Raw genomic sequence first — 23,019 nt, 5'->3', positions numbered from 1 at the left:
CTGCCACTGGTAGGAGCTCTGTAACTAGTAAAGACCTTCTTCAACACCACGACTCTTATTTCTGAAACAGTTTTCTGTAAGAGCCTCCGTAAAACAAATAGGTGTCATTACAAATTATGTTTTTATGTTAAAGATTTATATATGGGACGCAAAACTGCAAATCATATATTTTCCATTCTAATTTTTAATTACAAAGCAAGTAGAAAAGCCATCTTACAGTGTGTGGACATGTGAAGCATCCACACTGTATGTGTGTTTAAATGTGCACAAGCACTTTTAATATTTGTCAGATAAATTTGCAGCAGGCAAGCTGCTACTTGTATACATGGATGATGGACCATCAATTATCACATTGTCTGCAGGAGCCTGTCCTAACTTGACTCCAGTGGTCCTCTATGTAGAAGAAAGGATGGATGCCTCAGTCTGTGGCATTGCTTAAATAACTGACCACGTATTTGCTGAGGATGTCATGAATGTTCATATGTATATATATATATATTACTGTGTATTTATTTATTTTTATTATTTTATTATTTTTTTATAGACTAAATGTCTATAAACAGTCTAAAGCACAGTGGGTAACAAAGAAAAGTCTTTCCCTGGAAAGACTTTTCTTTTTAATAGTTTTTTAATAAAAATAAGACACAAAATTTCACATAACATTGTTGATGAATATTTTTTTATTGGTGGAAAATTTGCCAGCTGGCTAAGTTCAGAGATTTGGGTATTAAGATAATTAAAAAGAAAAAAAAAAACATTTTTCCTATTTTAACCTTCTTTTTATCAGTCCCAATGAGGATTCTTAATTCTCGCTCCATCTTTCTCTCCTTAACTTCAGTCTGCCGTTTGCTCAACAAAACCTGATTTGATCATCTCTCATAATTTCTTGTCTGTACTAGAAGATACACATCAGATACAGCAGATATTTTATTATTGCTTAACATCTGACCACAATATTCATTCCATGTATGTCAGATGCTAAATGTATGCGTTGGTGAGCAGAATGGTGAGCAATATGAACAGACTTTGCAGAAAAAAAATAAACCAGCTGTGTAAAGTAATGCAATACACTCTGATTCAAACTAACGAAAATCTGATTTAAACAAATATATCCCAGTTCAGAAAAATCCAATGAGATTTATCTGACCTTAAAACCTAATGTATAGTCCATTTTAAATTCAGTAAATTTTTTCTACACAGTACAGACGTTAGTCACCACAACTGATACCATTATGCCAGTTATTTATTATTTACCTGAATGCTCTCTATGATGTGTTTAGGGCTCATTTTCATTAATCCATTTTTATTTATCTTGTTTGTTTTATTCAGTTCTCTAAGAAAGCAAACCAATAGTACATCTCCCACTGTGTTATTGGAGCAACATGAAAAGAATAATAGAATAGACATTAGAATGTTTGGATGTTATTAGATTTTTTTATTCATGGTATGGAGGGACTGTTTAGACTTGCAAGGGAAAGTTAGGGGGAACAGGTAATGTTGTCCATAGGTATTTCCATCAGTGCCATTGCTCATGGCTAAGGGCATGTATGCACAGTTTGGTAGTCAGCACTCTCCTGTGTATATGGATGTGTTTGAGACTTATGGGATGGTTGTTGTTTTAGGACTGGCCATCTTAAGTCAGAAGAAAATTTGTGTCATTACTGTATGTTGTATTATTCTAGGAAAAAAAAAAAAACTAATCTGTTTTGATCATTTTTTCTGATGTGTTGTTTTAAATAGTTCCCCGCCTCCCATTAATTGTCATGTGTTAGGAGTCTGACTCAAGTGCCGACAGAAGCATTTGATGAGCTTACCGATTGATTAAATAAGAAAGGGAACAAACTTAAACGGGAGCAAATGGAGAACGAGACTGGGAGGACGAGAGGAACACAGGCAGACTCACAGGCACGTGTCAAAGGGGAGGATAGCGGGAATTACAGGGAAGAGAATGGGAAGAGGAACAGGAGAAACTGGAGGAGAACAATATTCAACAGAGGACTTAAAACAAATTCCAAACCTTCCTCCAGTTTCTAGAAGATACTTTTATCTAGCAGTAGCAATGGGTGCAGGACAGTGTACTATTGTATCCACAAGGCATGTCACTGTTTTGTTAAACATCAAGGGTTTCAACAATGGCTGGGTAATGCACTGATCAAAATGTTGTGGCCTATTTCCAGTCTCTCTTGAGGAACTATAGAAGATACATGAAAAGATGTGTCACAGCACATATTTCACGTTTACAAGATTTTATCCAACTTGGATCTGTTTCGATTACAGTCTTTCTCCTCATGCCTTTTATGTTTCTTCCATCTATAACAGAAAAAAAGCAATATTCCTCCCTGATGTTAATGTTCTACATTACAGGTCTAAAGCTGCATGTATTTTATTCCTCCTATAGGATGTGCTGTTTCATTAGCTCTTTAGTACATCATAGCATGTCTGCACAAGCCTGTACAGACATCTTAGTTTTTCCTGTAAGGTCACAGATTGTGTTGCGGCATGCTGAGACTGTTGTAGTTCTTGCAATATATTTTTATGTCTCTCTATCTGGTACTTGCACTCTCGCATGCATGCATGTTCATGTGCAGACGATTGTAAACTAAGAAATTACAGAAGATTTTGGTTCAACACAGATTAGCAAAAATTATTTTGACTTTTTTAGAGAGATCAACTTGTAAGATTTATGAGAATAACATTGTTTCTTTGTATCCACTGATGTCAATTTGTTTTTTGACCTCTGGTCAACAGTTTAGGCTCTGCAATATGCAGTCTACCAACAAATCCAATCAGCTAAATAACTATTTGTTTCTAGTGATACAGCAATCATCTTTATAATTTACAGGTAACTGGTTTATTGTTCAATTTGTTTCATTTCCTGTAAAACCTTTTTCTTGCTTATTTTGTTACAGACATGTTCTTTAGTTTATTTGTTTTACCTTTAGCCTTTCAGTCAGTAAATTAATTTCCCCGTATTATGAAACGTTTTTGGGAAAACTAACAATGAATACTCACAATGCCTAACTGTAAATGAAGAGAATTACAAAAACACTATAAAGTGCATTGTTAACCCTAGTTAAGGTTTCTTTGTTTTAAAGTTTTACATAACACTGTAAGAAGTACCACTGCTCTTAGTTTAGGTGTGCCTCCTCCAATCTTTAAACATTTTCTATAGTGAGAACCAGTGGGTTGTTACATGTACTTTTATGTGTACTTAACAATCTCATCCCAGAAATCATGTCACAATTTTAGTATGCTGATGAAAATACCAGTAACTGATAAGAAGTGCAAAATTAATTAATCGTCTGCGATCATGTCCTATGTTTGTGCAATCCTTGTGAATGCTGCGTATAATTTAAAAGAGTTTCAAATTCCAAAATGCATTAACTGTAAGCTGAACATTTACATTGAAAGAGAAAGAAAAATATCCTGCTGTCAGGTTGTGCATTTTAGCATAACAAATCACTTTGCCTGTTCCTAGAATAGGTAATCTAAAAAGCACATTCATTTTCAATTCAATTTCAATTTTGTTTATTTTTTATCTTGTAAACTAAAACAAAAAAAGATCTTATTTCAGGGAAGTAATTAAGGAGGCTCTTGTCTTGAATCTATTCTTTTTCTAGTACTCTCCTTTACTGAAGAAGCTCTACTGTCAGATTGCCAAAACCTGCCCAATCCAGATCAAGGTGTCCTCCTCTCCTCCTCATGGCAGCATCATCCGAGCTATGCCAGTCTACAAAAAGGCAGAGCACGTCACAGAGGTTGTGAAACGGTGCCCCAATCATGAACTTGGACGGGAATTCAATGATGGTATCAAGCAAGCAAATTGACATGACTTAACTCACATTGTAATATCATCAAAAATGACAAAAGAAATAGATCAAATGTTCAGTTTTGTTTATTAGTTCTGTTCAGTTTATTCATGTTGGGTTAATTCAGTGCATTTAAGGCACTTATACAGAATAGCCTGTGTTTTAATATAAATCAACAAGCTAAATCATTATTGTCCCCCTTAGGTCAAACAGCCCCAGCCAGTCACCTGATCAGAGTAGAGGGGAACAACCTTTGTCAGTATGTGGATGATCCTGTCACTGGCAGGCAAAGTGTCTTTGTGCCCTATGAGACTCCACAGGTAGGTAGTTCATCATCTCTATGAATAAGTGAGACACACAATGAAAGATATTTTCTTAAAGAGGTTGTAATTACTTTTTTTCAAAATTTGTGTATTACCTAAAAGGTAACCAAAATTGGTACGAAATGACAACACAAACAGTAAAACAATTTGGTGATTTGAAATAATTAGTAATGAATCATCTGCATATAGGAAAACTTCATGTACAGTGTGATGTCTCTGAATACCATTAATGTACTAACAGCATTGGACAGATAATGAATAAAATAATAACATTTAAAAAATGAAATTCTAAAGAAATGAACCTATGATTTAAAGATATATCCTCTTTAAGAAAGGCATTGTTGCACTCTACTATAAAACATGTGGTATATCCTTGTTAAGGAAAGTCTGACAGACATGAAATAAACAGAAAGAAGCATAGGAAAAAACAAGAGAAAAGATCTGGTGGCAGTTGACTGCTTTTATATTTTCCCCTAAAATTAGAAACAAGTCAAAACACACAACTTAGTCAAGTTCATTGCAGAGAAACAGATAATTTTACAGGAGTACCTCGAAGAAGGCACATCTATAAATAAAGCCGCTGGGCATGTTCAGACATAAACAGGCAACATCTTGTCTGTGATTGCACCTGTGGAGGGCAATAAAAGGCAGGATGGTCTCTTTTCACATCAAAGTGCACTGCAACACCTCCCTCTGGTGGTTAATTAGTGTTATGAAAGTAATATCAATACCAATTCTGAAATTTATCAAAACGTGTGACATAAACTAACCTAATTTAGCCTAAATATGTTATGCTGTGTTTCAGGTTGGGACTGAGTTTACTACCATCCTTTATAATTTTATGTGCAACAGCAGCTGCGTGGGTGGGATGAACAGGAGACCTATCCTCATCATCATCACCTTGGAAACCAGAGAGTAAGTCAGCAACACACAGAGTCTTATTTTAAATTATACTAGAAATTTTCAGCTCTCTTATGCGTTATTCCTTTTTTGCATTTTGCTAAACTTTCAAAGTTTAAGTTTTCAACCACAGTATGTAGTATATAAATCAAGATGTTTTCCAATAACCTTCAGTGGTAAATGTAGGTTTAAATGTAAATGTTTTTTGGATTATTCTGTAAAGGACAAAGTGTTGACTATTCCACAGCAGAGCAGAGAGGCTGGAACATTAGAAAAATGTTTCAGTTGTTCTACTGTAAGTTTAAATAAATGTATTTAGGACCAGTTCATCACAGTTAAAAAGTTACATCACAGTTTACATTTTTCAATAAGGTTTGTCAAAGGACTTTGAATTTCAAATGTTCTATTCTAAATTATCTTTATAGTGGCCAAGTGTTGGGCAGACGATCATTTGAGGGTCGGATATGCGCATGTCCTGGCCGAGACCGCAAAGCTGATGAGGATCACTTCAGGGAACAACAGGCCTTGAATGACAGTGTGGCCAAAAACGGCAGTGCCAACAAGCGCAGTCAGTTGATGAAATCTAATAATGTCCAAAACATAGCTAAAACATTTTGAAAGTTTGGCCATCCATTTTATCTGGAGGTTTTGAATGTTATTTATATTTTTTAAACCTGAATGACAAACATTGTGTTTCTGATGTTTGCAGATTTTAAACAGAGTCCACCAAATATTCCAAGCCCAAATATCAACATAAGAAAGAGACGCCATGGAGAAGAAGAGATTTACTATATTCCTGTAAGAATTACTTTGACACACTTTCATTTTACAGAAAATATGAATTAAAATCTTTTATTTTTATCTGATCTTTTAGCAAAGTAAACTGTCAATTTCAGTCTAGTAATAGTGCTGTATGTGTGGTGTAGTAGCCCAGTATGGTCTAATATACAAAAAAACAGTACAAACAAGACATAAATCTTTTGTGCACTACAGCATAACTATTAAACTTATTACAATTAGTGGTGTTATTTCTCTGCCCAAATTATTAGTGGCCTTTTTCAGTAGAGCAAAGTGCATGCAATGAAGCTTTCCTAATCCAGCTGTGCATTTTTTTATTACTTAGATGGTAACCTCCAGATTCCAGCAGAAACCTCCTGAGTAAAACAATGAAACAAAGAGTAGAATAAATCTTTACTAGTTGCTATCCTCAATGCAACTAACATATCCAGTACTAAAAACTGCATATTTTAGCCGTTTTTAGTACTATGTGGTATCATAGATGTCATATTGTTATGATGTCATGCTCACAATATCATCACATTACCCAAGAATTAGGAAACAGAGATGGGTTTTTAACCTGTCTGTTAGTGCTCCACTCATACAATATAGAACATAGACCATAATCATATTATGTACATTATTTTATTAAGGGCTGCACGGTGGCACAGTTGGTAGCACTGTTGCCTTGCAGCAAGGAGGTTCTGGGTTCAACTCCCAGCCTGGGGTCTTTCTGCATGGAGTTTGCATGTTCTCACTGTGCATGCGTGGTTTCTGTCCGGGTACTCCGGCTTCCTCCCACAGTCCAAAAGCATGTTAGGTTAATTGGTTTCTCTACATTGGTGTTAGGAGTTACTGCGTGTGTGCATGGTTGTTTGTCCTGTATGTCTGTGTTGCCCTGTGATGGACTGGCGACCTGTCCAGGGTGTTCCCTGCCTCCCGCCCATTGACTGCTGGAGATAAGCACCAGCTTCCCCACGACCCACTATGGAAGAAGCAGTAGAAAATGACTGACTGGCATAATTTTTTTAATGAATAATCAAAAAAACTGTACATAACATGGCTGAGGTGGTCATTGTCAATGTTGGACTGGATCTGTCAAAGGAAATCTCAAACGAAGGGTTGCCAGCAGAAAAGGTAGATGAACTCATAAAATGAAATGCAAATTTGATATTTCTTTCATGAGTACAGAAGAAATAAATTATAGACATGGTAAGAAAGTGTAAAAACAAAACCTCCAATGATTAGAATTAAATTGACATGGTCTTTATCAAAAAGGTTATCGATGGGATTTCCAAACCAATTACATATATTTGTAACTTGTCATTTCAGTCTGGTACATTTCCAAAGGAAATGAAAATAGCCATAATCATACCATGGCACAATTGTGAAGATAGACACCAATTCACAAATTGCAGGCCTGTTTCTCCTCTTTCTCAGTGGTCAAAAATAATGAAAAATGGTTCACTGGCAGACTAGACAAATTTATTGATAAACACAATACATTAGCAGAAAGCCTGTATGGCTTTAAAACAAACAAATCAACAACTATGCCATTAATTGATTTCATTAAAGAAAAAAAGAGACTCAAAAAAGCATTTGACACAATCAGTCACAACATACTGTATGGTGTGGACTGGTGCTACAGTGGATAAAAAGCTATCTCAGAAACAGGCAGTTTATGCAAACGGGTGACTATTAATCACATTGTTTGGATATTTCCTGTGAGGTTCCTCAGGGCTCAGTGTTGGGTTGTAACTATTTATTATGTACTTAAATGATATAGGCAAGGTTTCAAACTAAATTATATTTGTTTTATTTGCAGATGACAAATATGTTGTGCTCAGAGGAGGATTTAGAAAAGCCTTTGGAGATAATTACCCAAGAAATACACAAATTAGTGGGATGGTTTAACAGAAATAAATGATCAAATACAAAATGGCACAAATGATGTACGAATTAAGACAAAGCCTGCTGCCTGTAAATATACACACAAGGTTTTCAGACAGAGATGGAGGCCAAACCTTAGAGGAAAAAATTATCTTTAGATTCTCAGTATTAGAAAAATTATGAATTGTCTTTTGTTTCTATCTGTGGAGTATAACTGTGGAACAGCCTTAGTGTAGAAATACAGTAATTTCCAAATCTTACCTAGTTTAAAGAAAGATTTAAAATATTTTTCTAAAGTATAATATAGTTGCAGAGTACTGTCTATGTATGTATGTACGTATGTACGTATGTACGTACGTACGTCATACCCTATTTCAAACATAAAGATGATCTGTTATGCTGTGAACAGTGTGAAATCTCTGTTGATAATACATGTTATTATATTTTCTGTTACTTTAACTATTTTCCAATCATGTTTGAAATAAACTAATAAAAAAATATATCTAACATATTATTAGCATGCTACAAATGCACTTACATTGTTTGAAAGAGGCATATCAGTTTAATCTTATTTTATCTATGACACTGGCAGCAGAAAATTCAATACGTATAACCAAAAAACTTAATTTTAGAGGAACTTTCTCTTTTACTCAAATTCAGTTATTCTGTTTGGTTCTGCATGTGTTTGATTTTAACTCCTACCCTGCTAGAAAAAGTGGACTCTGTCCCCAGTTAAATGTAAGGCAACAGTCTGTCGTTGATACTGACTGTTAATCTTGGTTATCAATGATGCTACCTTTGCAGGTTCGTGGGCGGGAAAATTTTGAGCTGCTGATGAAGATTAAAGACAGTTTGGAGCTAGTGGAGCTGGTGCCGCAGCCACTGGTGGACTCCTATAGACAACAAACACAACAACAGCTGCTGCAGAGACCGTAAGTCAAATTAAAACACACATACAAGCATTACTGCAACTTTGCATAGGTTGTGACTGAAAATCAATTAGTCAAGAACAATATGGACATTTTACTGTTTAATTATTTAGCCATGTTGGCTGATGTTTTTATTGACATGTTTAAACAACATTGGAGCTTTTTAGGGAAAATATATTTTTTAGTTTAGAATTTTGATGTATCTTTGAAATTTAATAAAACTTTGATATATCCTGTGTCTTCTTATTTTCTTCCGAAAGGAACCACATATCATCCCCCTCCTCTTATTCTCCATTGTCCAACATGAACAAGATGCATTCACACAGCGGCCTCCCAAAGACACAATCTGTCAACCAGATGGTGGGGCACCAACCTCAGCAGCATCCCAACGCCAACCCCACCATTGCGCACATGGGTAAGTGTTTTCAGTACGCTTATGTGTGATTTAAATTAACTTAATATATGTCATTAGGCTTCAAACCCATCTAATACAAACCTAGTAAGGCACAGTTTTTTATCATAGTTTGTTCATTCTTCTCTTTCTCTTAGGTCCAAGTATGCTCAACAGCAACCACATGCAGGGTAACAGTGACATGAACAGTGGCCATAGCAGTCAGAATATAGTGTCTGCTTCCCACTGCAGCCCACCACCTTATAACCCTGACCCCAGCCTTGTCAGGTACCTCACCCTGCAGTGACACTCCTTCTTTATCCAACTGTAGAAGGCCAGCCGGCAATCAGATGCACTTGTTGGGTTTAATGTGAAATAGGGGGATGTTGATGCTTAAACAGTTACTTTTCTTTGGCCATGTTTAAGTTTACTTTTTGCCAGCTGATGTCTAAATGTAGCAGTTTGGTGTGATTATGGCTACTTTAAACAGGCTTGCAATCACAATGCAAATCTCTTTACAAGAAAAACTGCCACCATAATGAAGGTCCAGTTAAAATAAAAGTTTTTTGTTTTTTTCTATTAATATTATTTTTACCCATAATTTGGCCATGTTTATGTATAGTGTTCTGTATCAATGGTAGAACTGCTTCAAAATGCTTTCTGGTGACCATTAAGGCATAACCGGTGTCCTAAATCAAACATCAAAGTGGTTTTGGTCTGTTAATACAGCAAAGCTGCTCAAGAGGTACTGACCTTTATTATGGCTGCAATAGCATTTTCTTGCTGTTGGGCAAAAATATTTATCTTTAATGTTGGTCATTTTGGATTTTATTTTGAGAATTAACTTAGACAATCTCTCTGTGGTTCCATTGATAATTATGCGATAAAAGATATCAAAAAGAGCATGTCACTTTGATTAACATTGTGAATTTACATTTACTGAAATGGTAAATCTTTGGAGTAATGAGATTTCTGTCCAACAGCAACGATGTGTTATTAGTTACATACTTAGATCTAAAATCCCTCATCCTGTCACTGAGTGTACAGTCTGGCTTTGCAATGCACTACTGCTATTTTTCTATAAAGGAATGTTTAAGTTGTATTTAATTTAAAACTTTTTTTCCAAGTTCTTTTTTATATATTTTGTTAAGGATAATGTTTCACTGCAGTCTCTGGACTTTAACATATATTTGACATTTTTGATAAACCATCCTTTATGCTTTTTGGACTGTTTTGTTCATTTGAACAGTTACAATGTACAGTCAAACTCTTTTTACAATCACTTTGTATTACCAACACTTTTAACATTTCATGTATTTATAATAAAGGTTTTTCAGCAAATCAAGAATGTCCCCATGAATCATTAATATAAACGCATGTGTATGCTTCTGCTTCCACCGCATCCATCATGCCGTGAAATTTTGTATAAACACTTGATAACAGAGCTGTGCAATAAATCTGGAGTTGGAAAATATAGTGATCAAGCAGGATTTGACACAAGAATATTGTGTACTTCTTCAGTTCTTCATTAAACCAAATGTAGACAATAAGTTGAAGTCTGGATGTTACTCATTCTACAAAGGAACAATTATAGCTTACACCAGTGTTTCAATGACTAATGCTTGTATTTTAGTCCTTCTTTCAGGTGTAGCTCTGATCTAAGCAGCCCTGCTTTTCTCCCCATACAGTTTTCTCACCAGTCTGGGCTGTCAGAACTTCATTGAGTACTTCACCTCACAAGGCCTCCAGTCTGTCTATCATCTCCAAACCCTTACAATGGAGGTAACTACTCAGACAACCATAATTTTAACACACGTTTGTGTGTTTGGCTTTATATATTTATAAAAAACAAGTAAAAAGAACAAAACATATACATGCTTTAAAAAAACACAGAACCAGCTTTTCTTTTTGGTGACATGGGTAATCTACTTATTATAGACTATATTATAGACTATGTCAGTCTCCATAAACACGTATTTTTATGCAACCACAAGAGGGCCCTGTAACTCTCATGTTTTATGTTTTTTGTTATTAGAGTCTCACATTTTTCAATTGCCTCTACTAGGATTTATGTGCTCTGAAGATACCTGAGCAGTCACGCCTCGCAATCTGGCGAGGTCTGCAGGACATGAAACAAGGAGCTGCTCATCAACTTCCCAACTCCACCCACCACCATGAATACCACGGCCAGCAGCTGCTTCGCTCCAGCAGCAACATGGCTGCCTCTGCGATGGCGGCTATTGGGGGCTCGGGCGGGGAGCTGCAACGTCAGCGGGTCATGGAGGCAGTACACTTTCGTGTCCGTCACACCATCACGATCCCCAACAGGTCTGGCGTTGTGGGGCCATCGGGGATACCACCGGCTCCTGATGAATGGGCTGACTTTGGTTTTGACATGCCTGACTGCAAAGAGTCTCGAAGCAAGCATTCCATCAAGGAGGAATTTATGGAAAGTGATGTTCACTGAGACTGCATTTATATAAACATCATTGTATTGCTTGTTTATCGGGTCTTTCAGAGTGCCTGGAAGTTTTGAGGTCTTTCCCGAAGCATTAACTTCTATTTAGTTTTTGGAATATTCTCAGTAACTTTAACAATTTTCCCCTCCAACATAGCACAAAAAACTCCACACATGTTAACTAAATTAGAGAAATGACCTTAGCATTTTTAACAGTACTTACAACAGTTTTTTTGTCTTCAACAACCATCTTTTCCATTATAATGTTCACAACGTGTAGAATGCCAGCCGCCAACTTGTAAGTTTTTTGGGGTTTTTTGGCATAAAAAAATCTGAATTAAATTATTTATTTTATTTTTGTTTTTTTGTAACTTGTACAAATGTATAAATTGTATCTTGTAAATGTTTTACACTAGATGTAGTTAAGACTATGTAGAATCTAAATGATGCATTTCCTGTTTAGAGCCAAATAGAAAGTCAAAGCTATAGCTACGATACCACAGTCATGTATTTTTATTAACTATATTAACACGAGTAACGTTTTGTTAAATATGTTTTATCATGTCATTGTTGAAATTAGTTTCATGTACTTCAGCTTTACTTGTGTATATGTTAACAAGTGTTATAGCTTTTACTATTTACTATGTTGTAGAAAATACTGTTTATCCTTTTTAGTAACATACCCACAAATAGTAGAAAGGCAAAGCATCACAAACAGTATTATATTGAACTGACTGGATTTTAATTAGTTATGTAAATAATAAATTAAGAATGGTGTCCCCGTTTATCAAGAAGCATTTTCTGAATAACTTGTAGTCCTTGCAGGGCAAGGTCCACATATGTTGAGTACTGCAAAAAGTAGTGTGTAATAGTCTTAAACCATCCCTTAGTTTCAGAAAGACTGAAAAACCTTTCCTCAAAGCCCCCTTAAATATTAAAATATCGCCCATCTCCTCAAATGCAAAATATAAAGAAGAAAATAGGATGGCTAAAGACTTTTCCAATATAATTTATTTGTGTTCTATGTCTTTATGGCTCTTGTTTATGACCATATGATCCATTCCAGTTTCATTTCTAGAGCTCCAATCAATTCAAATAAATGTTGTATCATGATGTCACATTTATTTGGAGAACTTGGGTTTGCACCAAAAGAAAAATCTGATTTATGGCCATTTTCCTAGGTCCTGTGTAAGAAACCTACTTTCACCCACTCAACACCAACTGGTCTGAGAATAAGCACTTTAATGCTTTAAAGGTAGAAGTCCAAATAATCAGTATTAGTCACATGCATTTTTAAAATGTAAATAAAAAATGGTGTTTTGTTTTAAAATTCTGATCAAATGGCCTTTGTTTTTTTGTGCCAGTTTTGTAAAGCAATGTAAGATGTACTTGTTCTTCAGTGTAATTTGCTATTAAACACAGTGTTTTTCTTTAAATCAATTTAAATAGTTCCCCTCCTTAATGTCTCTGCTTATCATACTAATAAAGAGTTTAAACATGCAGCCCAAGTTTCACTGGTATTAAATTACGCAAACTGGATGCGTGAATTCCACTCAGTTTTGTTCACATTGTTAACCATTAACTGTATACTTCATGAATTCATAACTGCATCATAATAAGCCCTGTAACACTAAATTCATCATCTATTGTACATGTATTTCTGAGATTTCTGTATACCTCTTTAATAAGCTTGATACTTTATTCAAACACCTGTATTTATAGATACTGTACTTATCTTATGTCCTCTGGTGGAGGGTCTAAGTACTACAGGTGGAGTGATGAGTGTGAGCATTGTTTAAACATGCAAAATGGCTGCACATTGCTTCTAAGAAAAAGGGATTGTATGAAATAAAAAGCAATTCTTTTGAAATGGATAATATTATTCTATTTAAAATTTTAGCAATGGAGAATCCTATTTATGCCACAAGATGTTTAGATATGCGAAATGTAAAAATTCCTTGGACAGGAACAACCCTTTTATTCCTGTGTATTCTGTGTTCAATCCCAGATATGCACCATTAAATTCTTCCTGTGCAGAATGAATAATGTGGATGTGTAAAAACAGAGTCCGTCTAAGAAAGAAAAATACGTTTCTACCCAAGATAGACGGAGGTTCTTAAGTGTGCTTGACCTCAGACACAGAATGCAAGTATAAAAACCCATTCTTGTCACATTTATCAATAATGAGGTCTATTTTTTTTTTTACTTGGTCCCATCTGTTTCTAAAAATGAAATATAAAACATGTATTTTTATTCCTTTAAATGAAACATGCTAGTTGAATTTATTGAAGAAAAACGTAATAGATTAATAGTTATGAATGTATTGCCTCTAGTTTAATGATATTCCCTGTTTGTTTCTGCTTAGGACAAGCTTGGCTACCTTGATGGAAATAGACTTTTTAAGAAGTAGCTAGCATTGCCTATAACTACGGTCTCTTTATTTAGATATCACAAAAGATAAAACATCGTTCTTGATATTCAAAAGAAATATCAGACCTCGAAAGCTAGATTACAACATAAGTGAATAAAACGCTCCAATTGGTGATTGTATGTTACAACGGCCTGCCATACTTTAATGTCCTCGTGTTCGCGGAAGTACTGACGTGTTCACACGAGAAGTGGCTAGTGTAGCTGGCTAGGTAGAGCCGGGTAGTGACTCAGAGGCCATATCAGGTAAGAAATTACTGTCATTGTTGTTTTTCTTTGTAATTACCAACACTGCTGAGCGACAATAACGGGGGATAAATCTGCTGTTTGGGTGTATAAACATAGCATTATTATTTTACTATAAACGTGTTCACTGGAGAAAACTGCTTTTTCTAAACATGCTAACACAGGTTAGCTTCGGAACTGTTGGTAACGTAGTAACGTATCACAGGAAGTGAGTTGTCCAGTTTTCAAACTCACTGCTGGTATTTGTAGTTCTTGCAGTTCCTTTATCAAGCTCCCACTACGAATCAAGAAGTTGTAATGAACTACACGTTCTTTCGAGGTTCTGCAATTGTCTCTTCTTAGGAATTGTGGGAAATGTAGGTAGATGGCATTGCTAAACGAACGGTAGAATGTACCATAGGCTCTTAAAAGGACTACATAACCCATACACGGTGCAATTTGGGCCAAAGGGTAATGTACGTTTACACGTCCAGATAGCTTTTTCTAGAGCTAATTTTTAAGCTAATGCGGGTAGTTAAGATTTATATCACGGATGAAATGTCATTAGCACCAGTCAGGATATCTAGATTACTTGATACCTTCATGTAAATTCCCTGTGTACCTGTTTACATCGACAAAACCTGCGCTGGTTGGCTTATAGTTAAACAAATCGTAGCTAGCCACAACTGGGAACAGCTTCCCACGGTTTTCCACATCACCTTTTATGTTAAAGTCAAAATATGATATTCAGTAATAGCTGCGCCAAGACCTCTTAATATTAAGCACTGCAGTATATAAGCTTCAGAAATGTGCTGTAGAATTGGTAACTTAAGTCATCGTCCATTTGACAAAACAAGTTAATTTCCTGGTTCCAATTTTAGCATCGAATTGTAACTAGGGATAAGCTAAATATTTTCTGTTGGTTTCACTTTAGGACTTGCAGTACTGTATTTCATGATCTAGGTTATTTCTCACATGTTTGTCTATAACTAACTCTACATACTCTCAGACCATTGGTTACAAGTACTTGTAATAAGTATGTTGGTAAACTCTTCACAGGAGTCTTATGTAAAGCAAACATTTAAATTAGAAAAAGCATTAACAGTACTTTCAAACTAACTGAGATCATAGATAAGTTATTTCCCCGTTTACTCAGAAATCTGTGAAATTTTGTGTCCAATAATCAGAGAATTGTATTCAGTCAAAAGGTCACGGTCTTTACTGTATAATATATTTTAACAATTAAAAATGTCAATGTTAACCTGATACATGTATTTTTTTTAAATCCAGCATAAACATTAGTTAAATTCTAAAATTGAGATAAAAACTATTTTCAGTTTTTGATAGAAACTGGACCTTGTGTGGGCTTATTGAGCATGTGGTCATGTATCAAACAAGTTGAGTTTTGAAATATAGGTACTTGTAAACATAAACAAACTGGCTGATTTAAAATTTCTGCCCATCTTCAGGTGATTCAAACACTGTTTTGTGGGACCAAAACGGCAACAATAAGACTACATTTTTAACTGAAATGAAAAACAGAATATTGCTAACTAATTATATTCTGGGTATGTTTACGTTATCAACCATGATCACACAGCAAGTAACGCAAATTAAAAGCTGAGGGTACAATGTAGCCAGTAGCATAATCCCCAATCAAACAATTGGAGCAAAAAAGTCAGCTTAGACTCGCTGATAGTAACATAACTAATGGTAAGACAGGTAATGTGTGATCACTCTCTCTGGTTTCACTTCATTACTTTTCAGCAAGTACACAACAGCAAATGAATCCAAATTTAGCCTTTTTTGGTGTCTTCGTGGAAAAAAAATTAAATGTTTTGTATTATGTTATCACAAGGCTTCTTTGATAACAATTCACTTTTGTTCACTTTTACCATTATTACTGCCATTAATGAAAAATTGTTTATGGTTTCCTGCAGGATGTCAGAAGGGGACAGTGTTGGAGAGTCAATCCATGGGAAACCATCAGTAGTTGCTGCCTTTTTCACAGGGATTGGACAGGTGACTAACACTCAGATCACGCTAGTCATTAATATCAAACCACTGGTATTAGTGGTTTTGTACACTCCTGACAAAAATTCTTAAAATATTTCAACAGGTCTATCAGACATGGCTTGACAAGTCAACACCCTTCTATGCAGTGCGATGGGCACTCACTCTACTACTTACTGGAATTTACATGATCAGAGTGTACATTCTACAGGTGATTGTTAATTTCATTTTTATCTGGTTTCTCAGGTTATTAGAATGTGCATACGGTGTTGATTAAAAGAGTGTCTGTGGCCATGTACATATGTGTCACCTTTAGCTGTTACTACTTATAAATAGACTTCTTGCTGTTTCTTACTTTAAGCAAACATATATAATAAAAAAAACTTGAGTGTTTTTACTTAATTAATTTAAAATGTATTATTACCATACTCATGTACTTTTCCTGACATACATTTGATTTCAAATATAGCTATGGGAATCTACATCTTCTATCCATCAAAATGGTGTTGTTCATTGGTCTGGGAACATTTCATTAATAAACAACTCTGTCTTTCTGTATTTTTCTACTGTCTATCTTAAAAAGCATTGAAATCTGGTTTGTGCTGCTTTTTAGGGGTGGTATATAGTAACATACGCTTTGGGAATCTACCATCTCAATCTGTTCATTGCATTTCTGTCGCCAAAAGTGGATCCTTCGTTACTTGATGAAGGTAAGTGAACACTTTTAGATTCAAGTGTTTTTTTTCGTTATGTTTTTTTTGTTCGGTTTTGTGCTTAACAGCAAAGTATTTGCTGAAGTGTTAATTCAAGTAGTTTTTAGACTACTTTCCATTGCGTTTTAAATTTATGACATAAGCGGTTTAAGTATAAATATGTCCTACAGTTTGTTGTTTTAGGTTGTAGTTGTTAAAGCCTTTGGAAAGCAAAGTGTAACCTATTTCTCTTGTAGATGAGGGCCCATCCCTTCCAACCAAGCAGAACGAGGAGTTCCGTCCATTCATCAGGAGGTTGCCTGAATTCAAATTCTGGTAAGAGTTCAGCTCGTGCTCTGGGTTTCTCTTGTGATCATTCACAGAGTGATGGCAAATGACCTTTTTTAGAATGATTTGTGTGGCAACAGATTTAACCATGCAAAATCTGTTTGGAGGAAGATAAAGACTTTTAGTAGAAACGGGTGAAACGTGAACATTTGCTTTTTAGTCTCACTGATCTCAGCTGTTTCTTCACTTTGCATTTTTGTCTATACACTTTATGTATAAGACAAGTTTAAAAGATAGATTTGAGAGACAAGTATCTATATGGCATGACATAGTTTGAGCCAAAACATAGAATTATTTTCAAGCACTGTTGTACAATATTTACATTAATAAGGTTGTCTGAACCTTTACAGATGTTAAATTTGCCTGTGGGATGCTTTTGCTGATTTACATCCTCTTTACCCAGGATTTAGGAAATAAAGTTGAGTTTTTATTGGTTGTACCACTTGAATTAGGCTGAAGAATCAAACAACAATAAGTGTTTAAAGGTTTTAGTTTAGTTTATTTAGTTTTTTGGTAGTCATCTTACTTCTTAATTGGTTGAAACTGGAGCTCTTGGTCCCTGGTATGCATTCCTTGTGACATTTTAAATAAAACACAGGTGAAACCGGACTTGCACATGGAATGACTTACAAATAAGTTACCTTGTAGCTCTCGGTCTCATATTCAACTTTCCTTTGTGTTCATTGACAATTGTTTACTGGAACCGTGTCTGAATTTGGGTTCAGATGTAAAGGAGGCTGTTGCTGGTATAAATGAAACATTGTTTGCAGTTCCTTTTTCATTTATTTGGATACTTTGGATTCTAATTAATACCTAATCACCGATGCTCCTGAAAGAATAATATAAAGCATCTTTTTTTGTCTGTAACAGTCACTTTTAGGTTGTCATTGTGAGTTTTTTCTCACCAGACTGGTTCCATCATTAACTTCTGCTAGTGCTTGCAAATCACCAGCTATTTATGTTTGCACTGCTGGACACTCTGGTTCTGGGAGTGTAAACTGGTTCTCTCTTAAAACCAACTCTAACCTAGGCCAGAGAAAAGATCTGCTTTATCAGGTGCTGGGGGTGCACTTACCAACAACCATTTAAAAGGATGAGAGAACTATGTTTAAAGCTCTGGAGGTAGTTTGTTTGCCAAATTTAGAATAAAAACCAGTAAACACACTGGGCTTCAAAATTAATACTCACCCCGACTGTTATCTTACCACTGTTTATTTTGATATAATCTATTTCATAGTTTAAGTAGGTCAATACTCCACATAGCACTTACAGGAGATATTTTTGTGAAAGGCCGTTTCTGACTCGGTTCTTAAATGCTGTCAGCTATTAAAACATCTCCAGACCTCTAAAACGGTTTAACTCCCATTTTCAAGCATCGCTGGTACTGATCAGATCAGTGACCAGCTAATAGGGAATTGTTAAACACTACCACACACTGCGTGTTTTTTAAAAGTGCGTTAATAAATTAATTGGACTGGCAATATTAAGGTTTCTGTTGGCACAGATACTGAGATAAATAATGTGATTTGTGTAGTAGAACTGTATCAAACGCTTACTGGTTGATGCATCCATAGTAAGACAATGATGTTGCTCCAAATTGGCTCTGGAAAATCAATCTGTTTTTCTTACTGGACCTGTTAGGAACTGGCTCCAGCGCCATCTCTGGTTGAACACTGGAACTGCTTTGGTGGAAAATAATCTTGTAATTGAAGCCATGGAAATTGTGACTCATCAACGTTGCATTGATGATATACTAAACTTTATTTATGACTTATCTTCTGGCCTCCATGTGTGGCTTGCTGTGAACTCTAGAGATTTAAAACCATCCTGTTCATATCCAGATTCAGGCAACTTTATGAGTCCCAATGGGGAACTTATCCTCAAACTAAAGAGTAACTGGGGGAAAAAATATATATGTATGAATAAAATAAAGTCTGCATGTCTCATAAAAAAACAGCTATTTAAGAGGACTATCATCCATGACTGTTGAAGACTTTTAGCTCCTGTAAATTAATCATTGTTGTACATAAGAATCAGAAATGAAAGCTGAGGAAATTTGCTTTCTTAATTTCATAAATGTTATCTTTTGTACATACATATATGCACAAAAGACTATATATATATATATATATATATATATATATATATATATATATATATATATATAATATTTACAGAAGTCTTTTCTTTTTCCTCTTTCTTTTTTGACAGGCACTCCGCGACAAAAGGCATTGTCATTGCCATGATTTGTACATTTTTCGAAGCCTTCAATGTTCCAGTGTTCTGGCCTATACTCGTAATGTACTTCATCATGCTCTTTTGCATCACCATGAAGAGGCAGATTAAGGTAAACCACAGCTGGACAAACATACAATGTATAAGCAGTCAGTGCTCTGGGTGAACAGATACAATTAACATTTGCAATATAAGCAAATCTTACAGTTAAACAAAAGGGTTTTTGCAGGTTTGGAAGAAAATGTTCGATGAATTAAATTGTCTTGGAAGAACCATTGTATGATTTCCACATTTCTTTTTTTAAATATTGGAATATATTTTGATTAGACTATATTTGATTAGCCCTTTATTTGTTTGACAAAAACTGTGCATCTCCATCCTTTGTGTCATGAAATCATGGAATCAGACCTCGCCTGTCACTAATTCTCTGTTTTTCTTCTTTTTTTCCTGCAGCATATGATCAAGTACAGATACCTACCCTTCACACATGGGAAGAGGACATATAAAGGCAAGGAAGACACAGGGAAAACTTTTGCTAGTTAAGAACTCCACCTTACCCTTTGCCTCAGTCTCATTTGAAATGCATTCATCACAGCTAGAAGGGAGTGATGAAGATTAGAGATTATTTTTCTTTTTGGTAAACTGGACAGTAACATTGAAACAAAACATGAAAAAATCTAAATGGTCACTTGCTCAATATTTCTTTAGAAAATTTTTTAAAGGTTGGTTTGCAGCAGTAGCTGAAACTTAGTTCTGCCTTCTGCCTTTACCCCAATAAGATTAGTGAATACTCATCAAAGAGCAGCTAAGCTAAATTACTGTAAGTTTCCTAATGTTTGGTTCGTTCTGTGATGGTGGTTGCATTATCTCCACATCTCAGTCTGCCAACTTTAGATTATTATGCTCTTCCTACTTATTTGTAACACATTATTTAGTATATTATTAATCAGAAACTTTTGTTTGCAAAAGAATGTGATTAGATTTGAGAAAATCTCAACTCATTGATAAATGAATTGTTTTGGCTCTCCATATCTGCTGCTCTCACGTTAAGTGTGTTGGACAAATACGAAATGAAGATGTTTTTAGTGACTGTTATCTGAATATGCATTCATGATGGGCAGAAAACATAAATCTGTGAATTTGTCACTTAAAGTTAATTAATTATGAATTTTTGGCAGGTTTATTTGGCTTTAAGTTGGTTAATGTTTTTTTTTTTCATTTTATATAATTTGACTCTCATAGACTAAGTGCTTAGATGTAATATTATTTGTCTGCTTCAGAACGGCCACTCAACATCTATGAATGCATATTTCAAGGACGGTGTTACTAATCTCTAATCTCCTGTAGTCTGTTAGCTATCATAAATCTACTCGTTTTGGGTTTCTATGTTTGCAACATTAAGCCTCAAATGGGAAACTTCATGAATTAGCATACTCTCAGACGTTTACATCATTCTATAAAATAATATTCACAGTCCGTTTCGTCTCCAAAGTGCACAACCAGTATTAGTTTCCTTAACACAAGATCAGTCCGAGTTCAAATTTAAACACTTTCCAAAAGGCGCTGTTCTCTTTGGAACATTTTCCCATGTGCTCCAAAGATCGGGTTCATTATTTTTTGTTGATTGTCCTTTATATCTGCGTTTACCTTTAAAAGAGAAAAAAGGTACAGTCATTCCAAGCAAACTGTTGTTCTCTTTCTTTTGCAGAGGAAACATAGGACAACTGACATCTTTTATTAAAACAAATGGATGAAGTTGGTGGTGATCATACATTTTTCTATGAACCTTTGATTTTTTTTTTTCCTTCCTAACAAAGTGCTGGGAATCTGTCAATACTAATCTTTGATTGACACTGTAGTAAGGGATCAAAACATTTTCCTGTAAAACGTTTGTGTTTCAAAAGGTTGTCTGGATTTATGTATATACAGTATATATATTTTAAAATATAATTTTTGTTTTGAAATCTTTGTTTTCATTCATCCACCTTATTTCTCCATATTAAAATCTGTTTCAACTGAAACTGATGAAGGACAAACTGTTTAATTGGGTTGCTGAGTTGAAATTAATGTTTTTCATGGATTGCATGTTTTTTTCTTGTGCTACAGTTAGAAAAAATGACTTGATTTTAAAAATGGAAGTGTAATTTTTTTTTCACTCCAAATGCTATTAAAGAGGCTGTGTCCCTTCGGAACAGTACAAATGTGTCTTGGCTCTATATTTTTCTATGCTTTTGGGTAAAAGGATTTGACAAAGAAACGTTTAGTGCAGTAACGTCTTCTTAAATTCTTGATGTACTGTACTTCTTAAGTTATTTTTGAAAAACATATATATTTTTTATTCAAGTCAAAAAGTTTCAAAATGTGTATATATTATATAGACATCTCACACACACACATATTTTAAGCATTTATGTTTTGTTAAGCCCAAAATTAAATCTAAGAAAATCAGATCATTATATGACCAATTTTGTTTAATACAAAGATGTTATGGCTTGCACCTTAATGGGGAGACTGCTGAATAGACACATGTCAAGCAACCAATTATTGATACCTTCCATGAGGAGGATAAGCCACAAAAGTTCATTGCTAAAATTCAGTTGAAATTGCTGTATCCCAATGTAATAATTGAAAGTTGAGTGGAAGGAAAATGTGTAATAGAAATAATCTTTATTGTAACTCAGTGGAGAAATTCAGATGCACCAGCAGCAAAATTACTTTCCTGTCTTGGGGTATGGCGGTGGTGTAAATATGGACTGAAGCCCCTAAATATGGGCGCAACACATGTTCAGGGGCTTCAGTCCTCGACGCAGCTGTTGCGGGTTCGACGTTTGGCCCAGATGACCTTTGCTGCATGTCTTTCCCCTCAGCTTACTGTTAAATAATTGAGAAGGGCAATAGTTCAGTAAAAAAAATCCCTTTTCTGTTGTGCTCGGGTTGTGCTCACAGCCCAACACCGAGCAGGACGCTTGGCATTTGCCAGAGAACACAAGGATTGGCAAATTCACCACTGGCGCCCTGTGCTCTTCACAGATGAAAGCAGGTTCACACTGAGCACATGTGACAGACGTGTCTGGAGACACCGTGGAGAGCGATCTGCTGCCTGCAACATCCTTCAGCATGACCGGTTTGGCAGTGGGTCAGTAATGGTGTGGGGTGGCATTTCTTTGGAGGGCCACATGGCCCTCCATGTGCTCGCCAGAGGTAGCCTGACTGCCATTAGGTACCGAGATGAGATCTTCAGACCCCTTGTGAGACCATATGCTGGTGCGGTTGGCCCTGGGTTCCTCCTAATGCAGGACAATGCTAGACCTCATGTGGCTGGAGTGTGTCAGCAGTTCCTGCAAGATGAAGACATTGAAGCTATGGACTGGCCCGCCTGTTTCCCAGACCTGAATCTGATTGAGCACATCTAGGACATCATGTCTCACTCCATCCACCAACGTCACGTCGCACCACAGACTGTCCAGGTGTTGGCGGATGCTTTAGTCCAGGTCTGGAAGGAGATCCCTCAGGAGACCATCCGCCGTCTCATCAGGAGCATGTCCAGGCATTGTAGCGAGGTCATACAGACACGTGGAGGCCACACACAATACTGAGCCTCA

The 23,019-nt window shown here is 35.7% G+C and overlaps 2 protein-coding genes across 6 annotated transcripts in view; both read left to right on the top strand.

Moving 5' to 3' along the window:
• tp73 (tumor protein p73) overlaps positions 1-12,979 on the top strand; it is a 34,123-nt gene extending 21,144 nt beyond the window's left edge. For all 4 annotated transcript variants that reach the window (XM_047355804.1, XM_047355954.1, XM_047355873.1 and 1 more), the window contains 10 exons: positions 3,621-3,807; positions 4,014-4,129; positions 4,938-5,047; positions 5,458-5,600; positions 5,742-5,830; positions 8,504-8,631; positions 8,889-9,043; positions 9,178-9,307; positions 10,708-10,801; positions 11,085-12,979. In XM_047355804.1, coding sequence (XP_047211760.1) covers positions 3,621-3,807; positions 4,014-4,129; positions 4,938-5,047; positions 5,458-5,600; positions 5,742-5,830; positions 8,504-8,631; positions 8,889-9,043; positions 9,178-9,307; positions 10,708-10,801; positions 11,085-11,486 — 1,554 coding nt within the window. In that variant the 3' untranslated portion in view covers positions 11,487-12,979. The remainder of the gene's footprint in view (positions 1-3,620; positions 3,808-4,013; positions 4,130-4,937; positions 5,048-5,457; positions 5,601-5,741; positions 5,831-8,503; positions 8,632-8,888; positions 9,044-9,177; positions 9,308-10,707; positions 10,802-11,084) is intronic.
• Positions 12,980-14,051: 1,072 nt separating this feature from the next.
• On the top strand, positions 14,052-21,622 carry rer1 (retention in endoplasmic reticulum sorting receptor 1). Of its 2 annotated transcripts, XM_047380262.1 has the most exons (8): positions 14,052-14,150; positions 16,070-16,151; positions 16,249-16,353; positions 16,756-16,852; positions 17,092-17,170; positions 19,394-19,529; positions 19,871-19,925; positions 21,126-21,622. In XM_047380262.1, exons 2-8 carry the CDS (start codon positions 16,071-16,073, stop codon positions 21,134-21,136), a joined length of 564 nt encoding a protein of 187 aa, XP_047236218.1. In that variant the 5' UTR covers positions 14,052-14,150; position 16,070; the 3' UTR covers positions 21,137-21,622. The 2 variants fall into 2 exon arrangements, with proteins under 2 accessions (XP_047236218.1, XP_047236215.1); XM_047380259.1 differs by having other exon boundaries at positions 19,871-21,622.
• The last annotated feature ends 1,397 nt before the right edge of the window (positions 21,623-23,019 follow it).

This window comes from Girardinichthys multiradiatus, chromosome 1, assembly GCF_021462225.1.
Source record: "Girardinichthys multiradiatus isolate DD_20200921_A chromosome 1, DD_fGirMul_XY1, whole genome shotgun sequence".
Lineage (NCBI taxonomy): Eukaryota > Metazoa > Chordata > Actinopteri > Cyprinodontiformes > Goodeidae > Girardinichthys > Girardinichthys multiradiatus.
The sequence above is the reverse complement of the archived record's forward strand: the minus strand, read 5'-3'. Positions and strand labels throughout refer to the sequence as shown.

Excerpts from the sequence above, each read along its gene's own strand:
- rer1 (XM_047380259.1), top strand. The coding sequence starts at position 16,071 with ATGTCAGAAGGGGACAGTGTTGGAGAGTCAATCCATGGGAAACCATCA. Across the intron at positions 16,152-16,248 it reads TTTTCACAGGGATTGGACAG|GTCTATCAGACATGGCTTGA; the intron begins GTGACTAACACT and ends ATATTTCAACAG. Across the intron at positions 16,853-17,091 it reads TCCTTCGTTACTTGATGAAG|ATGAGGGCCCATCCCTTCCA; the intron begins GTAAGTGAACAC and ends TTTCTCTTGTAG.